The sequence below is a fragment of the Thunnus maccoyii genome, chromosome 11 (assembly GCF_910596095.1).
Source record: "Thunnus maccoyii chromosome 11, fThuMac1.1, whole genome shotgun sequence".
Taxonomy (NCBI): domain Eukaryota; kingdom Metazoa; phylum Chordata; class Actinopteri; order Scombriformes; family Scombridae; genus Thunnus; species Thunnus maccoyii.
In genome coordinates, this window is record NC_056543.1 from 13961088 (window position 1) to 13981850 (window position 20763).

General features: G+C 40.3%; 2 protein-coding genes across 2 annotated transcripts; both read left to right on the top strand.

Moving 5' to 3' along the window:
* The first annotated feature begins 679 nt into the window (after window positions 1–679).
* sowahca (sosondowah ankyrin repeat domain family Ca) lies at window positions 680–7304 on the top strand. The gene is made up of 4 exons (XM_042426021.1): window positions 680–1549; window positions 2379–2767; window positions 2901–3290; window positions 4691–7304. The coding sequence occupies exons 1-4, from the start codon at window positions 1201–1203 to the stop codon at window positions 5153–5155; spliced, it is 1593 nt and encodes a 530-aa protein (XP_042281955.1). The 5' UTR covers window positions 680–1200; the 3' UTR covers window positions 5156–7304.
* Window positions 7305–10567: 3263 nt separating this feature from the next.
* On the top strand, window positions 10568–20286 carry akap17a (A kinase (PRKA) anchor protein 17A). The gene is made up of 7 exons (XM_042427095.1): window positions 10568–10713; window positions 12162–12508; window positions 13432–13650; window positions 14028–14240; window positions 15861–16009; window positions 17294–17534; window positions 18060–20286. The coding sequence occupies exons 1-7, from the start codon at window positions 10707–10709 to the stop codon at window positions 18957–18959; spliced, it is 2076 nt and encodes a 691-aa protein (XP_042283029.1). The 5' UTR covers window positions 10568–10706; the 3' UTR covers window positions 18960–20286.
* Window positions 20287–20763: the final 477 nt, after the last annotated feature.

A 20763-nucleotide genomic window follows, 5' to 3' on the forward strand; every position in this document is an offset into this window, starting at 1 on the left:
CTGTGAGAAAATAGTAAATTTCAGCCCGATATGCCGTACATCTGGTATTTATGGATGCTTGACAATTACAACGATCACTTGTACTTGTTGAACCCACAACAAATTACCAGAGTTTTACAGTTTTGTCAAGAGTACATTGGATGATCTGCTTAGTTGTTTTTCACATGGTTTGGAGCCTGGCCATTTATATTTGTGGATGAGGAATTTACCAAGAATGATCACTGAACACACAATATAACATCACATCAAATACATCAATCAGTACATTAGTACCCAGTTTCTTTTTACATAGTTTTGCATATCTAACCAAAATACATTTGAATGAGCACAGTGAAAAAACAAATTAAATATTGTTTTCCTATCTGAATTACAGAAAAACACAGACATAGTCAATATTTAGCCTAAATATTTCCAACACTTCTTTTTCAGGGTAAATTCAATGTAAAATCTTGAAGGACACTTCTTTCACTTTAATGCAGTATTTATTTTGAATACAAGCTAAGGCATTGCACAGGAACAGTAAATACACAACACTAAAAGAGAGAAATATATATCTATAGATAAAAAAAAAACAGAACAAAAATCTAAATAAAATAAAATAACTCAATAAAAAATATAAGAAAAAACCTTTGCATATACTATAAATATAATAAAATATAAACATAGGATAACACTATATACATAAGACAATCGTGCAAAGTTGCTTAAGTTTAAACATATAATGAGGTAGAGTAGGAGTATAAAGATGTGCAAATTCACCATGAGCAAAGTTATTGAATAACTATATTCAATATCAATATATCAATATTTCTAATAAAAATGTGCTTAGAGCAAGTAATGTTAATTTCTATGAGATCGAAATTCTTTAAAAACTTAGAGAACCTAAAGAGAACCTGTGGGAACTGCATCAAAAAATAATAGCATCTTGTTTAGGTGTGAACGCGCAAGTTTACGAGGTGCAATGGAACGCAGCATGACTGTGAGCCGTTTTCTCGGTTGCTCCGGCGACGTGCGACCCCTATCTGCAAGAGCTGGACACTGATCGAGCCCATGGAGGAGAGGAGAGGAGGCCAGGAGGAGAGGATGCTGTCATCCGTTTTCACCCGAGATCAGTGACTGACAGCGGCTTTGAACATGAAGTGATTACGAAACGCTCTGATATAACTCAGCTATCTCCGCGCCCCGCTCGGGCCGTTCAGGATGACGATGGCGTCCCAGTGCACGCAGCGAGCTGTGCAGGAGTTCCTTATGGAGAGAGGAGGGAGGGTCCAACAGATGGAGCTGATCGATCATTTCCTATCAGTTTGGGAGGAAAATGACCCGTCGAAGGAAGAGGTGGATCGTGAGACGCTGACAAGCATCGTGGACGCCGTGGGTTTCGTGAAAGTGGAAAACGGCGTGAAATTTGTATGTTTAAACACTGAATGCACAGCGGAGTCGGTGATGCGAACGGACGCAGAGAGCCACGATCACGCGGAGTGCAACGGTAACGGTAATCTCCAGGACAACGACTATGTCAACGGCAACCCTGACAACGGAGAGCAAACAGGTGAGGGATTCCCCGTTTTATTTGATCCACTTCTATTGTCCAGGATTTTTTTTTATTTATAACCCACCTTTTGATAACATTGTGGCATTTTTATATTAGTTATCTATACCTATTTTTGTGTAATCATTTTTTCTGTTTATCTATTTATTTGGTCAGATGTAATTTCTCACATCGGCCCACTGGATAGTAACTTAGGCTACAACAACATCCGGTACCACGGTTTAGCCATTGTTTTTGAAGGCCAATACCTGCCAAAATTCCATTATCAATACCTTCGGAAAACGATGACACAAAGTAGAATAATAAGACTACCGTACATTCATGCATACTTGTGTGGGATACAGTTAGGCTAATTGATGCTTTGGGATCTGTTAAGATTATGTCATATAGGCCAGTTGTGCCCAACCTTTATGGCTTTGTGACCAGTTGAAATGAAACAATGAAACAATGTCAACCTGCAACCCATCACAGGTAGCACATATGAAAAGGTTGTGACCAGTTTTTAACCAAAGATTAATTCAGGTTTTACTTGTTTTATAGGAAGAATTTTTCTGGAAAAGCAAAATTACTCAATAATTCACAAGAAAAAAAGGAAAGGGAACAGGGAAGTAAACATTTGTGCAGCAGAAATATGTTTTTTTCTGCTTTCCTCTGTTGCTAATCACGTTGTGACCCATCAGATTTATCTTGCGTATACCTTTGTGAGAGTCCCGACAGTGGGAACAACCAGTGCATCCATTTTCAGTGCTCCAGTATGTACAAACTGTCATGCAATATCAGAGCTGGGTGGCAATGAGAGGGAAAAAAAACATGTTTAATGGTTTTACAGGAGCTTCCAGCCCACTAGCTGCCAGTCTGGACAATGACAAGCAGTCAAACGGCAATGAGCAACCTGCAGTCCCCTCCCAGAATAATAAGACCAACACAATGAGTCCTGCTTCTGCTGGAGGAGGGGAGGTGAAGCTGAGAGACAGAAGGAGGCGAGAGTCAGCCCCAGTTATTGGGATGCCAGATTTGGACCAGGCACACCCTGGAGGGTCCCACAGCCAGCAAGCAAGAGGAGCGCGAAGGGTGTCCAAAGGGTCCCAGCGGGCCATGTTGACCAGCTGCCTATCTGAAGACAGCGCCTTGGAGGGGCTGGACCCTGTTGGCGATATCAACACCCCTAAGGGAAGCCGCAGGAACTTCATAGAGCTGATGATGAGTAGTTCTCCTCAGGTAGGGTACTCTGTTTTTTGCAAATGCTAGCCATGGGCAGTGGCAGAACAGTAAAGAACTATTATCTGGTGTCAAAAAAAAAAAGAATTTTGTAAAGTGTGCACCTCTTTCACTCATGTTCTTCCCTCTGCAGGTTCGGAGGTCTCTGATCAACCGTGGCTCACGCCTCCGGGACTCTGTGAGAAGCGATGGTGACTCTACATCGCTCCTCTCCTCAGCTACTGACGAGGACTGTGCCTCAGTGACCCTGGATCCGCTAGAGCATGAGTGGATGCTGTGCGCCTCAGACGGCCTGTGGGAAAGCCTGCAGCCCCTGCTAGCTGTTGAACCCAGCCTGGTGGCCAAGAGAGACTTTGTGACCGGCTTTACTTGCCTCCACTGGGCGGCTAAGCAAGGCAAAGCTGAGCTGCTCTCCCAGCTGCTGGCCTTCGCCAAGGAGAATGCTGTGCCTGTGAACATTAATGTCCGATCAAGTGCTGGATACACACCTCTACACCTGGCAGCCATGCATGGACACACACAGGTAGGTTGCATTGATGGTGGTGGTAGTTGGGTGTCATGTGTTACCTGCTCAGTGAAGCAGCAGATAATTGTCTAAACTCTACTACAGAAGGAAAATTAAAGGTCCTCTTCAAAACAAAGTAAATGATCTGGAAAAAGGATGAAGTAACCTAATTCTCTAACAACAAGTTTTCACAACAATGAATTAATTAATATTTAAAGTTGTAACCTTGTTTATAGATAAAGATTTTCTTGCAGGAGGGGTTTCTGCTTGCTGTTAATTTAGTCCTAAATATTGAAAGGAATGTCACAGTTTGACAAATTTAAAAATTTGACTAACTGCCTAAATGCTTCCCTAAAAGGGATGTTTTACTGGATTTGAGTTCAGAGGAGCCTGTTCATTTCCTTTGGTGGGACTTAAACAGGAAAGCATGCTGGCTGTGCTCTGGTCATAGGAAAGCAATAAACTTGTCCTTACATCAACTTCTAAACTTAAAATTAGAGTAGCAGGAGGTAATATACCAAGAACCTGTCAGAAGTGTAGCAGCATGGAGTCTCAAACATACCTTATTTTCCAGAAAGATAAATAAAAGTAATGATGATAGAAAAATCCAAGAAAAAACAAATGGTTGTAATTTGGCTTTCATCATGACATTGAAAATTATCTATCAAGGAAAATATGTTATTTTTATGTTGAAGTTACATCCTGTAGTGAGGACTGATGTGCTGATATTACAATTATGAGTTCAGGGGTTATTGGTTTTTTTTTAATGTATTATTTTATTTGACAGGGACAAAGCTCATTCATCACCAGAGAAAAAAATTGTAAATGAGCCTGTACATACACTGGAAAATAATGTATCAGCATTATACATAGGGTTGGGCAATGTATCGATATCATATCGATATTGTGATATGAGACTAGATATCATTTTAGTTTTGTCTTTTCCTGGTTTTAAAGGCTGCATTACAATAAGCTAGCTGTTCTATTATTTGCCTTTAACCACTTAGTCATTATATCCACATTACTGATGATTGTTTATCAAAAATCTTATTGTGTAAATATTTTGTGAAAGCACCAATAGTCATCCCTACAATATTGTCGCAATATCGATATCGAGGTATTTGGTCAAAAATATCATGATATTTGATTTTGTCCATGCCACCCAGCACTAATTAAGGACCTGAATAACTGATCAAGACAGACATGACGAGACAGCATCAGAGAAGTAAACTATTATCCTAATGTTAAGATGTTTAATTATTAATGAGCCACAGTTTCATGTCATTTTCAGCTGATAAGCACACATGTACAGTATTGCTATCAGAGAAACCCTAAACCTATAAAGTCTGCATGACTGACAGTGAAAGACGACATTAGTGTCTGAAGTTTCCTTATACTTGATGTGCTGTGATTGACAGGTGGTCCGCGTGTTGCTGTCAGACTGGGAGGCAGACCCTGAGGCGAGAGACTACAGCGGGAGGCGAGCCATCCAGTACCTCCCCCCACCAGTGGCTGCTGACCTGCAAGAAGAGGGAGTGGTCACCTCTCCAGGAGCTGAATCAGACAACGAAAACACTAACGGCATCAGCGGTGGAGGGCGTGGCTGGCGGTTTCCCAGAGTGCTCCAGGGCAATCTGAACCCTCTGCGCCTCCTGAACCCACCGGCTGAGGCAGCAGAGGAGGCGGTCGGGAATGGGAGGACTAAGGGGGGGATGCAGAGGAAGTCGTCTCTGAGCAAGCTGAACGCGCGGCTGCATCGGGGACGCCACCGAGCCCAGATCATCCACAGCGCCTCCTTCAGGGACACGGGGGAGGTGGGAAGAGGTGAGGAGCTACCCTGCAGTCCTCTACGAACCCGACCGCTGTCCAACCTGTTTGGATGAAGTTGCACCACTCTGAACCAGCGATACAGAGATGTAAACCAGTCTGACATGTTTTGACTTACAGAATACAGTTTACTCACCTTTATAAGCTGACAGGTCAGACATTTTTATAACCAGAGTTAATAGTATACATCCAAATACATAGTGTCACACTGATTTTAAAGTTTTTATTATTAGAGTTCAAATTAGTAAGTAAAAATATAATTTATTTTTGTTCCTATTGCAGTTTTTAGGTTTCTGTCAATCACTGAGGGGAGGGCACAGTTCACATAGCATTTTATTTTATTTGTAGAACAATTAACTGAGTTCAGAATTGAGTTTTGAACAAGATTTTTGGTGTTAATGGGGTTTTCTATACAGTTTTTAGGCTCTTTGTTAGAGCAGGTTGCAAACACTACACCAGGTGTCTTAGTTTAATACCTTACACAAGAACCATGTTCACACAAATGCAAAATCAACGGGCAGGATTGTAAAAGCTTTTAACTTCAGCTTTTGACTCACAGTGGTGAGAGATTTGAACACAGCACTTAGGTTTCCAACACAATTACCCAAAATCGTTTTTCTGTTGGGAAAGTGAAGTAATATATTTATACAACTAATTTTCTATATTTCAACCTCCTTTGATTGGATGGTGCTGAGTTTTGTTTTTTTACTAAATTTCTGTGATGTGAATGTTTTTAAGTAGCAGATTTTAATATTCAAAAACTTGTTACCACAGAATTCTTGTATGTCCAAAACCGTAAATGTACAGTCGTCATGTTTGCACTTTGTCACTTTGAAGATAGTTTGTGATCATGGGAGGAAATTGCTGAAACTAAAACCATGACAGCTGTTCTTAATCCCATGTCATACTTACAGTATATGTTAATATTCTAGACACAATATAGGAGGGTAATTAATCTAATTCTTACACCTTTCAGATGTAAAATCTATTGTATAAACAGTATAAAAGCACAAATGACATAATGTAATTTTTTTTCCTGTACATTTTACTTTTGTTAATAGATCGTTTTCACCGAAACAGAGTTAAAAGGGTGATTAAGTGCTGGTTAGTTACACTGATAGGGGGGATATTTCCAGGCTGCCATGGCTTTAGTCAGATCCAATTACCTATATAAAGACACTGATCAGTTACACAGTAGGACTGTTTCACATGGTGGAAGCACAGTGAGAGACATTACTGTTTATATAACTTTTTAGACTGACTATAATGTACCTCAAATCTTCCAAATCTGGTTCTCTCATTGTTATATTTCCTCTTTGTGATTGGGGTTTAATCAATATGGGTCTCTGATGGCAGATTGCATCATTTTTGTGCTGATATTCAGTTTCAAAAGATAATTTTAAATGGTTACAGATTCCCAATTTTCATTTCACTATTTCATTAAGTATCTATTTCGATCCCCAAGACATAGATACAATACATCAAGTAAATAAGTAATGTGAATTGGCTATTCTCAGATAAGTTCAGGTTAATGTCTTTTCATGGACAACCAGCATAACAGTGATCAGTTCTACAGTAAATATGCAACCAAACAAACTATTTCATATCCATCTTTTATTACACTGGATTTGATTTGATATGTAAAAAAAGGCCGAGGTTGGCCTCTTGTATTTGTCTAACTTTGCATGTACACAATCATTAACCCATGAATCATGTCTGCATCATCTCTGAATAGTAACACCAGAATATACTGTATGTTTAGCTTAGGTGCACAGTGACTTTTTGACTGTTTTCCCAAGTATGGTGACTTTTCTTACAATTTCTGAGTATTGCATCAGTAGCTCATTGATGCATCCTTGATTTCATGAATGTCCCCTTTGTATTCTAGGCTGTAGCCTTTGTACTCAAATCATAGGGCTTCGTGTAATTGTGTGGTCGACACCTTTGATGTAGAAATGAATTATACAGATGTACCTTGAAGTCACTTTTTCAGATGAAGCATGAATAGAGGAAATGTAAATGCTGTGCACTGTCGATTTTCATGTCTGTAAGTCATCGTGTCTGTCTTACCTGTTAAATACTGTGAAGTTATTATACTGTGTGGTGAGAAAACACCATGCAGAGTTACTGAGCCACTGTCACCTTTTTCCTCATGTCTCATCCTTAATTATGAAATAAAGCAACATGTGTTAGCATAAAACTAAACTTAATGCTCAGTTGAGTTCAAATCAATGCTCAGATGAAGTATATCACAAACTGTGAACTGTTACAATAATGCAAGTAGACACACTTACGGAATTTAAGAAACACAGTGTCAGTAGCCAGAGTTTGACACAAGATTTTGAGGACTGATACTCTTAATAAAGTCACGATAACAAATCAAAACAATATGATAAGCCTTCTCTGGACACTGGCGTGGAATCCAGACAGAATGGACTAAAGCCCCCAAACGAAGCAGGCTATTTCATCTGTCATGCCTGCTGACACCAAGTGATTGTCCTTGTCTGGTGGTGCTGAATAATTGATGATCTGATGACCCCCTGTGCCAGCTTTGGTCCGGCATTTACAGAAGATCCACAGCTTCCTGTCCACAAGCTGCCCGTGTAACACTGCACCCGATATATTCACAGCCAGTCCTCATTCTGCACCTGTTGTGTGTGTTTGTGTGAGTGTCTGTGTGTGTATTTTAGTTGTTAAACAGACCAAATGCCCTCTGAGTGATCTCAAGTCTACTCTGATCTAATTTAGGTCAAAATCTTGTTAGTGTTAGGATGAAAGACACAAAATTTAACCAAGTTTTGTTAGTATATTACACATAAGATGTAACAGAGGACAAGCTGTTCTGATATGTTTCATTAGGCATGTGGTTGAGCATATTATCCCCAGTATGTCACTTGGGAAATACAGAGGAAGTTATGTGAGAGGGATGTGGTACATTTCCAGTATACTCAAACAGAACACATGGCCACAGCTTCAACTTTCCGCTTGTGGCATGATGATGCTCTTCTGGCTTGTTTTCTCGCCCTGTCCTCAGCCTCATGTTCATCAGAACAAATCAACCATATAAAGATGACATGTAAACAGCCATTACATATTACAAATGTGTTGCCTTGGCAAATGTAAATGCTCTAAAGTCAGAGTTGGCTCTTTTGACGCTCTCTTATCTCTGTTATTTCCCTCATCCAGTCAAAAAAGATTTATAGAGGTCACTTAAAGGCTGAGCTTTTTCCTGGGCCTGTGGTTCCTATAGTCGTGTTGCCTTAGGCAGCCTATCTTTTAGATGACTACTGATGGGGACAGAGCAGAGAGGCTGTCTGACTGCAGCTACTGACCTACATACACAGTGAAGGGAGTAATGCCTATTATGTAAATTCCTCTGCCATCTTTTCAGGGAAATGGTGCCAACTTTTTTTGCCCGGGGCCTCCACTGTTGGACTAATCCATGTCCAATCTAAGCACATCTCTCGCTCTTTCCCCAAACAGTTACCACAGTGTTAATGACAAACATTCATACAAAGCCTACAGTAACTTCTGACTAGCAGGGCTAAACACACATCAAACAAGTGAGAAATGCGCACTGTCAGCTGACTTCTCTTTTGTCTCATGACACATTGGCGTCAGTCCTGTGATGAAATATAGGATGTGGTTGTAAGGGTCATGTCTGAAATCATTAGTTGGATAATTGATTAGTTGGTTGATTGAGTTCAATTCAAAGAAGTTCAAGCACACACATCACAGGATAGCACATGATAAAATGACACAAAAGTTAGAAAAAACTAAAAAGGAAAAAGTATAAAGTGCACATTGACAGAGTATATATTAACAATAATAAGTGCAATAACCAAAGTGCATCTTTTAAAGTCAATATTATATATAAATAGAGTGCTATGGATACCAGTCAGTGCAAAGTGGGGATGGGATGATTCCCCAAGGAAGTTTCCCCACATATGAAGGCTGCCGATCTCCTATTATAACAGAAAATAATTATTTTGACAATCATTTCAGTAATTTTTCAAGCAAAAATGCCAGAAATCTGATAGTTCCAGCTTCTCAAATGTGAAGATGTGTTCCTTAACACTTATCAATGTCAATTGAATATCTTTGGGTTTTGGACAGTTGGTGTGACAAGTCAAGCGATTTGAAGGTGTCACTTCTGGAAAAGAAAAAGAGCTGTTTTTGCCTGTATTTTATCATTTAATCAAGAAAATTATCTGCAGATTGTTCAATAATAAAAATAATTGTTAGTTACTGTCCTAAAGAGTACAGTTTATTCAGATGATATCAAACAGAGCATGGAAAACATCATCTTCACCACTATCACTACTGCTACTATTACTACTGCTACTAATAATAATGATAATACTGTATATACACTCACAGAGCACTTTATTGGGAACAATCTAATGCAATCTAATATAAGTTCTGCCATAAATTCTACATTTATGAAGCTTATATATCTTCAGTTTTTGATGACATTGTCAGAAAGGTGGTAATTCTACTTTATGTTTATTATTGAGGTCGTAGTGGGTGGTGGTGGTGTGCTGAAGTGCATTATATTGAAAAGTGCTCCTAATGTTTTGTCCACTCCATTAACATACATGATGGGGACAAGATATTAGGAAAACTTTTCAATAAAATGCACTCTACACTTTTTACAGATGCACTATTGAGAGTGTCCTCTCTGGCTGCATCACGGCCAGGTATGAGGGCAGCTCCAAGCAGGACTGCAAAGCCCAGCAGAGAGTCTTCAAAGGTGCTCAGTGCATCACTAGGTCTGAACTGCTATGCAGGACCTCTATCTCCAGAAGAGCATGAGGAAAGCTGGAAAAATCATTGAAGACCCCAACCACTCCAGCTACAGACCCCTTCCACTGATACCATCAAGCAAGCGGTATAGAAGCATCAGAGCCAGATCCAGCAGGCTCAGAGAGAGCTTCTATCCTCAAGCCATCAGACTGCTGAACTCTGGGACACACACACACAGACAGTCTCTTTCTCGCTTCCTCTCTCTCTCTCTCGCTCTTCCTCTCCAAACATGTACACTTTCTTCCCTACTAGACAATATTAATATTTTTATCAGATGCATTTATCACCCATCACTTATGTGCAATATCTATTTACCACTTATGTGCAATACCACACCTGTGCACCAATGTGCAATATAATGTATATTTTTATGTTTTTGAATTTGTCTCTCTTCTTCCTCTTCTCTCTCTCCTTTTTTAAAAAAAATATTTTTATTATATAGTCTAACTGGAATTCGAGCTCAGTGAAGCCAAATTTCACTGCCTCCAATGTTGCCATCTGCTCTGTTGCTGTGCATGTAACAATAAAGCTCTTGAATCTCTTGAATCACACTAATTGCATTAGATCGGACAGCTGTTCCTAATAAAGTGCTCTGTGAGTTTATACATATACATTATTCCACACGGTGTCGCTGTTCTGAAATAATGCCACTACATTATGCTGCACGTTGGTTCTTTTTAAGGGCAAAGTTGACTGCATGCGGAAGTGGCATGCAGTTGGATTGTTTCCCTGCAGTGTTTGGCTCTACATAATATCATCAGTATAAGTTTGTTGATTTTTTTTTTACCAGGAGGCTAACTGATGTTGGGTAGGTGGCAGCTTAATACATCGTGATAACTGACGTTAGAATAACTTTATGTGGACGGACGGTGTCGAAAAGCTAAAAGTATGCAGTAACACTTGAAGCTAACTAGCCTAACGTAAGCTAACTAGAGACAACATAAGTGTTAGCTGTTGTTGTTATGAACCTGTCTAGTTTTAATGTAACCAAGGTTAATGTTAAAAGTCAAGTTTTCTGGAATAAAAACATGGTCAAACGTTAGCCATGCCGCTTGTGAATTACATTTAGCGTAACAGCCCTCTTCATTACATCGTGTTTCCCTTTGATTGTTTAACGCTAGCTGAAGTTTACCAGCAGCTGTACTGTTTAATGGTTATTCATAAGATCATTTACGCGTTAGCTAGAAACTATACTTTGGTAGCGTTTAGTCGCCATGGTTTAAGTTAAACTACGGTGCTCCTTTAGCGTTACTTGAAATTAGTCGTTAGGTAATAGAGCCAACATGAACAGCGTTGAATGTAACTGATACACCCGGTGTTTCGGTTTAACGAGTGACCGTGTGAGCTGGCGACTTTTAGTCGAACGTGTTGTGGTTGCACCAGAGCCGTTGCGCGTAGTGACGGTGTAATAGAATTTCCCGACTACCCCGCAGAATTGATTCCTATTCGCGTGAACGCGCACACACTTCAATCCACAAGCTCGCGATCTCCGCTTCGGTTTAAATATGTTTACTGGTAACAGACTTATTGTCTTCGGTTTACTGCAGGATAAATGAATAATGATAGAATAGGAAATCGGCAGGGAGACGGTTTTATGAGGGATTTCGTTTCACTTAATTTCGTTTCGCAAGTTTCATTAAATTAAAGGGGATTCAAGTCCCCTCTTAGGCTATATTAAACAATTCAAGGTGTGACGCAAACCAAAATCTCTTTGTGGACCCATTTGTCACTAGTGGCAACAGGAGAGAGACTGAGGGGAGTCAAATTATGTTGGGCCAGTTTTTACATCTAACAAAATCTGACCTTCTTATATTAAAAATGCAAGATGTGACACACCAGATGCACTTAGTTGGCATATCTGGACCTCTACTACTTATGTATAAAGTCATTTGTAACTAGTGGCAAAAGGGGAGAGACTGGGGGGGGGGTCAAATTTTGTTGGATAGCTTTTATCAAAACCTGACTGACCTCTTATTAAAAATGCAAAATGACAAATGACACAGCCGTTCAATTTTACTTTAATCAATATATACGTATCTGTGTTTATTATCTACACTAACCATTTACATAAGTTAAATTGTCCTCAGCAAGACACATTCACCTCTCGTAACATTTCTTATCATGAAGGAAACCAACCGTAGCCTATAAGTTGGCAGTGCAGTTATAGCCTATTTTATATGAATTTTACAAATTCATGTTAATTTCGAGATGATAGCTTAACATGTATTAACAGTCTTGTCTCCAAACTTCCAACAGCTTCCCAACCTGTCTACAACATGACCACCATTGTCCATGATACCACAGAGGCAGTGTGCCTCTCCGCTGAGTACAACCTGTACCTCAAGCCCATTGCCAAAATGACCGTCAGTGTGGCGCTGCCCCAACTGAAGCTGCCAGGTAAGAGCATCTCCAACTGGGAAGTAATGGAGAGGGTAAAGGCCATGGTAGCTCCCGAGCAGTTTTCAGTCCTGCGGATCTCTAAAAGCACCATGGACTTCATCCGTTTTGAGGGCGAGGTGGAAAACAAGACGGTGGTCAAGAGCCTGCTGAGTCGTCTGGATGGGAAGAGCATCAAACTAAGTGGATTTACTGATGTACTGAAGGTAAGGATGTCTTTACAGTGGAGCACAGATCTTGTGGTGGTTATTTGCTGTTTTCAGCGCCTACCGTATAGTTGATTTCTCTGTGGTCAGTTTGCATTGTGTTATACAAAGGTGTTAATATTTTATTCACTCTTAATGTTAGAAATATCTCTTAGATTTACAGCCTCCATCATGACCATTAAGTTGAGTCAACATGCCTCTATAGCCAGACAGACATCGTTATTGGTCGCCCTGACTAATTGTAGAATCCAGCTGAATTTCTGCCAGATTGGTTGTCATTTAATTGGCGTCATGACATGATCAATGACCTGGCTCTCAGACAATCGGTTGGACTTTTGGCATGTCCAAAAATTTCTGTCTGCTGTCTTGCAGTGTGAGCAGTTCCATGGTCCAATTTCCCTCGTAGCTGCTGACAAAGGATCAATTTTAAACTATAGTGAGCTTGTATTAATGTTATTGGAGTTATCACTAGTACGTGTTATGGCTAAAACTGCAGTCTTGTTTGAGACTGCTGTGATATAAAACTGAACTTAGCTGCAGGACAGACCACATTGTCTACATCTTCCAGCCATCTGTGGCTCTGTATTTTTCTTTTTTTTTTTCTTACTTTCCATTCATAGTAGATTTTGAACAATGCAGCATTGTCTTTCTTTCTTTTTGTCTCTTTTGTCTTTTTGTTTGTATTGTTTGCACAAAAGTTGCAGATCTTGGCTGTGCAGGAAAGATGATGAAAATGTGTAGTGTGATTTAACACAATGTACAAGACTAATTAAAATGCAGTGTCTGTCCATCATAGAAATATGTCAATAAGAAATGATAACCTTCAAGAATGAAGGATTTATTGCAGTTTATTCCATTGTCAGGGCCTTTGGAGTGCATTAATTTTCATTAGGTGTACCTAACAACTGTGTGTCTTTCCTCAGGTCCGTGCAGTAGAGAACAAGGTGGACTTCCCTACACGACATGACTGGGACTCCTTCTTCCGAGACGCCAAGGACATGAATGAGACTGTGCCGGGAGAAAGGCCCGATACCATTCACCTGGAAGGGCTCCCTTGCCGCTGGTTCAGCCAGAAAGACAGCCAGTACCCAGACCGCCCCTCTGAAGAGGTCCTCATCTCTGTCTTCCAGATGTTTGGCAAGGTTCGACATCTGTCTGTTTCTCATTTTCTATGTTTAAACTAACTTGAATACAGATTTCACATATGTCATTTGTTAGTCTCTTTATTTTAAGAAACGGTAATGTTCAACTAGAAACAACTCTTGTAATGTGGCTTTCGCTGCAAACATAACATAGCTGACTGATATGACATTATATCTGTACAAATTTTATAATTACTAAATGTTTTTTTCCAGCATTATTCCCTCCTGTAATAAGCGTATTTGACTGAGTAGACCATAATTAAATATTGCACATAATCACTAAAGTCATAAGTCTTTCATATTCAGAAAATATAAGGGAATTAAGCCAAAAATAACTTTTTCTTTGATTTCATAAATGTGAAATCTTTTGATTGTAGGTGCGAAACGTTGACATCCCCATGCTGGACCCATACAGGGAGGAGATGCTAGACAAGAACTTCAACACATTTAGTTTTGGGGGTCATCTGAACTTCGTGGCTTACGTCCAGTATCAGGAGTACTGCGGCTTCACCAAGGCCATGGACACTCTACGCAGCATGAAGCTGATGCTGAAAGGAGACGATGGAAAGGCAGTGGCCTGCAACATCAAGGTACTGTGAAGCACTACCTACACATGTTAATGGTTATGTCATGAACACATTAAGAGGTGATTTATTTCCCTCTCATAGGTAGTTGAGTTGACATCCCATCTTCTAAGTGCTTCAAATTTGAACTTCTTTCCTCAATAGAGAAACTGGTCAATGAGACTTGAGTTTAACTCATCATTAAACTGTACACAGAGATGTTTTTTTTTTCAGTCAGGCTAATAGTGAACCTGTGTTATAATAAATCCACTGTCACAGTCTGGCATGCTGGGGTAGTGGAAATACCTTACAGCAGAAGAACAGAGCAGAGCCATGTTTGTACTCATGTTACTGGAAAACTTTGTTTAAATGTTGGCTTCACCCCGGCCAAACAGTTTATCACTTATAAATGCGACCTGAACTTTTCTTCCCCTAAGGTTCCTGTGTGAATGCTGTGTGATCTAATCACAGTGTAACATATTGAGAACTGCAGTCACGGCTGGGGATATGGTCGTGTTCACACCAACACTTTATTAGCACTTCATGAAAAAACAGAAACCCCTCATTAATTTCAATCAGGCCACTGACATACTGCCAATAACGAGGGTTCCAGAAGAAAAACGCAAGGTGAAAAAGTTGCAATGCACTAACTCCTCCAAACAAATACCAAATATTTTTAAACTCATCTCCTGGGAGATTACTTTGTAACTCAACGTTGATTCTCTACTTTTTAAATTCCGATTGTCAAGGCGGAGAAACAAAGGACTCATTGTGTTTCGGCATCTGACAAACCGTCAAACTCATGGATGTTTTTTTTAACACATTGCTATTTTTGATCTAGAATATCAGACGTGTTTTATGTCTGAGGCCACGAGCGAGTTGCCGCTGCAGTAGTGAAATTGTGGATGAGCAGGTTTCAGCAGTGATTGATGAATTGTGTTGTTCAGAGTCACATAACAGCTTTAAGACCTTTTAGTGGAATGAGAATTAAAGCTGCATCGTCATCATTTCAGACCATGAGACGAGGGGGGGGGGGGCCACGTCTCTTAATCCACAGAATAAAGCCTCACTGTGAAATCTAAATGAGGATAGAAGAAGGTAGGGAGGATCTGGATAAAAGAGATGAGGAACAAAAGAAATTATTGTAGGTTGTTTCTGCGGTTTAATTACAAAGTTGCAGAAAGATAAGGATTCTTTATAATCTCTACCAACTCTTGGCTGAACACATAAGCCTGCATGTGAAGTATTTAGTAAATAATAGTCCTCATAACCCAGCCTGATCAGTGTTGTACTGTGTCTGTTTTAACCAAGACATTGTGTTATAATACACACTAATAATTACACTATCAAATTATCACTCTATAACTGTGGACTATAAAACATCTAGCTGTTGATTTTATTTTCTTTATTGATTTTATTACTATATATATAAGTTTGATATGCAGCTGGTAGAGTGAAGCAAGTCAGTCATAAATGATGATGATTTTACTCTCCACCATGACGAGACTGTTGAGTCTGTTTCCTCTGCATCGGAGTGTCATGATAGATGCTCAAACATTGGGAGAGGTTTCGGAAGAGATTCTTCTCGAAATATGTTTTCGTAAGTAGCGCTGCATCTGAGCTTTTGTGTTTTTGCGTTTTCTCCAGGTGACCTTTGACACCAGCAAGCACCTGAGCGAGTCGGCTCTGAAGAAGAGGAGCTTGGAGAGGCTGAAGTTGCAGGAACTGGAGAGGCAGAGAGAGGAGCAGAAGCGACGGGAGAAGGAAGAGGAGGAGCGGCGGAAGGAGGAGGAGAGGTACGACAGAAGCGTCACTCGACAAGAAGACGACCTTTTTTGAAGTTACACAATGACTGCTTTATTGGCGACGGCCATGTTCAAAACACTCTCCATGTACAACGACACCACTTCCTGTGTCTTCACAATGGAAGCTCTCACTTCTTCCCGATACATGATAACATGTACACTCTCATACAGGCAGTTATTTAGTCACCTGAATATAACGCAAATAGTGCGAAAACATTATAAGCATACATATGTATGAATGCTGTGTATTTATACCTGGAACTTAAGAAGACGACTCCAGAAGATTAACGTAACCTCAGCTCGTTGTCTTATAGTAGTGCATTCATATTTTATGAGAAAGACAAAGTAGAAACAGGTAGCAAATATTAGAAAATACAGTTTAAGTCAACAAGAAATTACCCATTGTCAAATGTAGTAAACAATATATGTAAACATTAATCACATGTTTTTGTGATTTCAACTGTCAAATAAAATCATCCAAAGTAATAATTTAGATAAAATTATGAATCCTAACCCTAAAATGTAAGAATAGAGACACAACTACATGCTGTATTTTTGGGTTTAGCACAGCATTATAATGTTTCGCTTCCCAGTTTGAACACAAGAACACGTAGTTGCTGCTTTTACACTTAATGTCATCCTGATACAATGTGAAGGTAGTGGCAACCGTCACCATGCGGTGAAACATTTTTTTGTACTGATGTTTTATGTCTTTAGTTCTGTCATTGGTACTGTCTTAGCAACAAGAGAGTGCACAGTAGAAACACAATGTACTATAGACTTTTAATAAGGTTTTCCATACAGAGACAAGTGCTTCACCTGCCCAGATAGTTTACTTGCCTCAAGGCTGATTAATGGTAGGTTGATAAGTGTCGCTCAGCAGAAATTACAGAGTCGCACAACGTTTTCAATTTATGCTTTGATGACAGGTTTCAGTCGTCTCCATTCAGTGCTTCTTTTTTTAAACAGAGACAATACTTCATTGAGAGAATGATAACTTTTTCTCATCCACATCTAATCTACTGTTAACTACCTTCCTGTGAGAGACAACAGCTTAGTATCAAGAACATTAATCGAGCGTCATCGGTATGATGGAAGTTACATTTTTGTTTTGGCAGATGAATATATCATTATTGCCAGACTTGAACTATTAATTTTTCACTCTGCTTAGTACTAAGAAAAGTAACCATGCATCGCTACCCAGCACTGTTTGAGCCTAAAATTGCTAATAAATCAGATTCTCACAGATGCCAAACTTTTACTTTTTTTTTCCAGGAAACAGAAGGAGCAGGAAGAGGAGGAGAAGGAGAGGAGGAAGGAGGAGAGGCTGCGGAAGCGAGAGCAGAAACTGCGGGAGAGAGAGGAGAGAAGGAACCTGAAGAGGGTGAGGCGACAGCAGGAGGAAGAGCAGAAGAAGCTGCAGATGAAGATTGCCATGGAGGAGAGGCGACTGCTGCTCGCTCAACGTAACCTGGAATCTATACGGCTCATCGCTGAGCTACTGGCCAGAGCCAAGGTACACAAAGATACACAAAACACCTCTGAATGGGTGTACATACATCCATCTGGTACACAGCAATACACTTCTGATTTAGGACTTTTAGACTGAACTTCACCTGAGCATAGTTTTAACAAAATGTATCACAGTAAGGAGTGTAAATTTAGCATTTAGCATAACAAAATAGGTGGATTTTGGTACCTTTAGAGAACCCAGCTAGTCGTCTGTGCCTGTTTAACAATAGTAGAATTTTTCATAAATTTGATACTGCTTAATAAAGAGCTTGTGTGGTTTTGCAAAGGAAAATAAATCTGAATACACTGTGATATTGTTTCATAGTGGCCTGGAGTCTCGTATCACAGTGTCTCGCCCTGACTAACCTGATTTTTTTTGGATTTGATGCTGGTGCAGAAATATTAGGAAGCTTTAATCTTCAGCTTGTAAAATGAATTGTGACAAACCGTCACCCACAGGATATTGTTTCTTTTTTTCCTCATCTTGTTTCTTTTATCTTTACCTACACCGTCTCCTCTTCCTCCACAGGCCCTGAAGCAGCAGCAGCAGGAGAAAGAGAGAGCCGAACGCGAGGAAAAGGAAAGGCAGGAGCAGGCGCGACAGAAGGAGGAGCTGGCCCGGCTTCAGCAGCTGGAGGCCTGTCGACGCAAGCAGGAGGAGGAGCTGCGGAGGGTGGAGGTGGAGAAGGAGCGAGCACTGGAGCTCCAGCGCCGAGAGAAGGAGCTCAGGGAGAGACTGCTCTGCAACATGTTGAAGAAAACCAGCGGGAAAACCACCAAACCCTCTGACACGCAGGACCAGGCCGGGCCTGTGACGAGAGAGGAGGCCTCAGATCCTGGCGGCGATGATGCGATGATGGGAGCTCTGGGCCGACTGAACGGAGTGAAGGCGGTCGAGGGCAAAGAGAGGCAGGTGTCCAAATCTAGTGTTCACTCCCAAGTTTCAGGGAAAAACAGAGCAACAGATAGGAAGAAGGAAAGGGAGCGGAGGAGGGAAGACGTTGCGAGGAGCAGACACAACCTGGAGGGAGCGAGAGACCGGGACCGCTCCCAAAGAGAGAGGAGCTCCCAGAGCCGGGGCAGGAGGAGGCGCTCCCAAAGCTACAGCAGCAGCAGGAGGAGAAGGAGCTCCAGCCGTCACAGGAGGAGCTCCAGCCATCACAGGAGGAGCTCCAGTCACCACGGCAGCAGGAGGCGCAGCCACAGCCACTACAGCAGGAGCACCAGCTCCAGCCGGGACAGGAGCAGGAGCAGCAGCGGGAGGAGTTACAGCAGGGGAAGGAGCCGCAGGCGTAGTCACCGAAGATACAGCAGAGGCAGCTCCAGGAGCAGCAACAAAAGCAGAGACAGGAGGAGTCACAGCCGTTACAGTCGAAGATACAGGAGACACAGCAACAGTAGAGACAGGAGTCACTCCAGACGACGTTAAACTCCTCAGTATTAACAGTTAACCAATCGAGATATTCTCCAGTTCTGGCCTTGCATCAACAGTTCGACAGATTCAGCAGTTTCCCAGAATCAGCTCCAGGGATATCCAGGAACATCTTTACAATAAACGCTTAAGTCAAAGACATTGAATCAGCATTTGGACTCTGGTGCACTAAAACTCTTCACTAAAGTTGAGAACACTGGCCATGTTTTCATTTCAGGCTAATATCAGCTCACAGTCTGTAGACGGTCACATCAGTGTAATGCTCCTTTTTTTTTTTTAAATCAAAAAAACATGTTAATTACCTTTTTATTTCCTCCAGTTTTGTTATTGTGCATGAATAACTGATCTCTAAAAATTAACAAGTACAGAAAACACATTGTGTTTGTTACATTTGATGAGTCACGAGTTTGTTCACAACACCTGTAGCCTGACTTTAAAAAAAAATAAAGCATAGCATCCTCTACTGACATGCCAACAACATGAATTTTAAGTCATTTTTAGAACAAGCCTACAAGCTCCTGAACTACTCTTCACGGCTGCCATAGACCTTTAAGTGGACTACTGAACTAACATGAATGGCTGCTGTTTCATTATAAATGTGAAGTTTCCACAGACTTGAAGACACTTACCTCTATGTTTAGACTGACAAGCAGACCAACTGGCTTCGTAGTCTTGCAGTAGCCGCCTAAAGTATTTCTTGTAATACTGCTTCAGTATTGGCTGTTGTTCTTGTCAGTATAACCACGCAGCAGCATTTTTTGATGATCACCTAGTTTCAGTTAACAAAGGCCGTTTTTCTTTTAGTTTTGTTTTGGATTTCTGAATGTTTTAAAGATTTATTTTGTCTGAAAAGAAAATGAGTTTTCGAGTGCATTGAATTGTGTAAATACTTAATGTTGAAAGTTGGAATAAACCTCTGATGATGGTATAAATACATATTGGACCTGATTTAGGAAGCAGGCTTGGTTCATATGTTCTATACCAGTGATGGATTTGAGGTTTAAGGTTTAATCATTGTTTAGGAAACAAGCTGTTGGAATTCAAGTCAAACCAGCAATTAAAAATCGGATATTAGGATGTAACTACTGCTTTCATGCTCACAATGTAGTGCCAGATACATTTCTGTAGCCTTACTGGTAACTGTACAGACTGGATATGAGCTGTGTTGAAAGTCAGTCTTAGTTTTGTTGACAGTTCTGCATTGAAATTGTTACATGTTTGTCAAGGCAAAGCACGTTTTGATCTGTATACCGTATGCTCATGGTCTCATGGAGCATGTCTTGCGTACAACACAAGCTGATTACAATAAAAAATCCAAGCTTGATCATTTTTTTGAAAGCTTTGTTTTCTTTCATTGAAGCTGGACTTTGTCAATCTTGTCACCACATTGGGAAGCCTTCACCCAAAATCTGGATGTGTGATATTTAGAGCTGCAACTAATGATTATTTTCATTATTGATTCATCTGCTGATTATTTCCTATATGTCTATAAAAACACCTGAAAACTATTAAAAATGGCTGTCACAGTTCTCTATAATATAAGCTGACATCTTCAAATTGCCCAGTTTGTTAGACCAACCATCAATTTACTATCACATAAGACTTAGAAAATCAGCAAATCATCACAAATGACTGTCAGGAACTGAGGAATGTTTGACATTTTTTGCTTTAAAATGACAGAAACTATGAATCAATTTTTAAAATGGTTACCGATTATTTTTCTGTCAATCAGCTAATCGATTAATTGACTAATCTTTGCAGCTCTAGTGATATTTCACGGTATATGCTGTAGCTTAACATT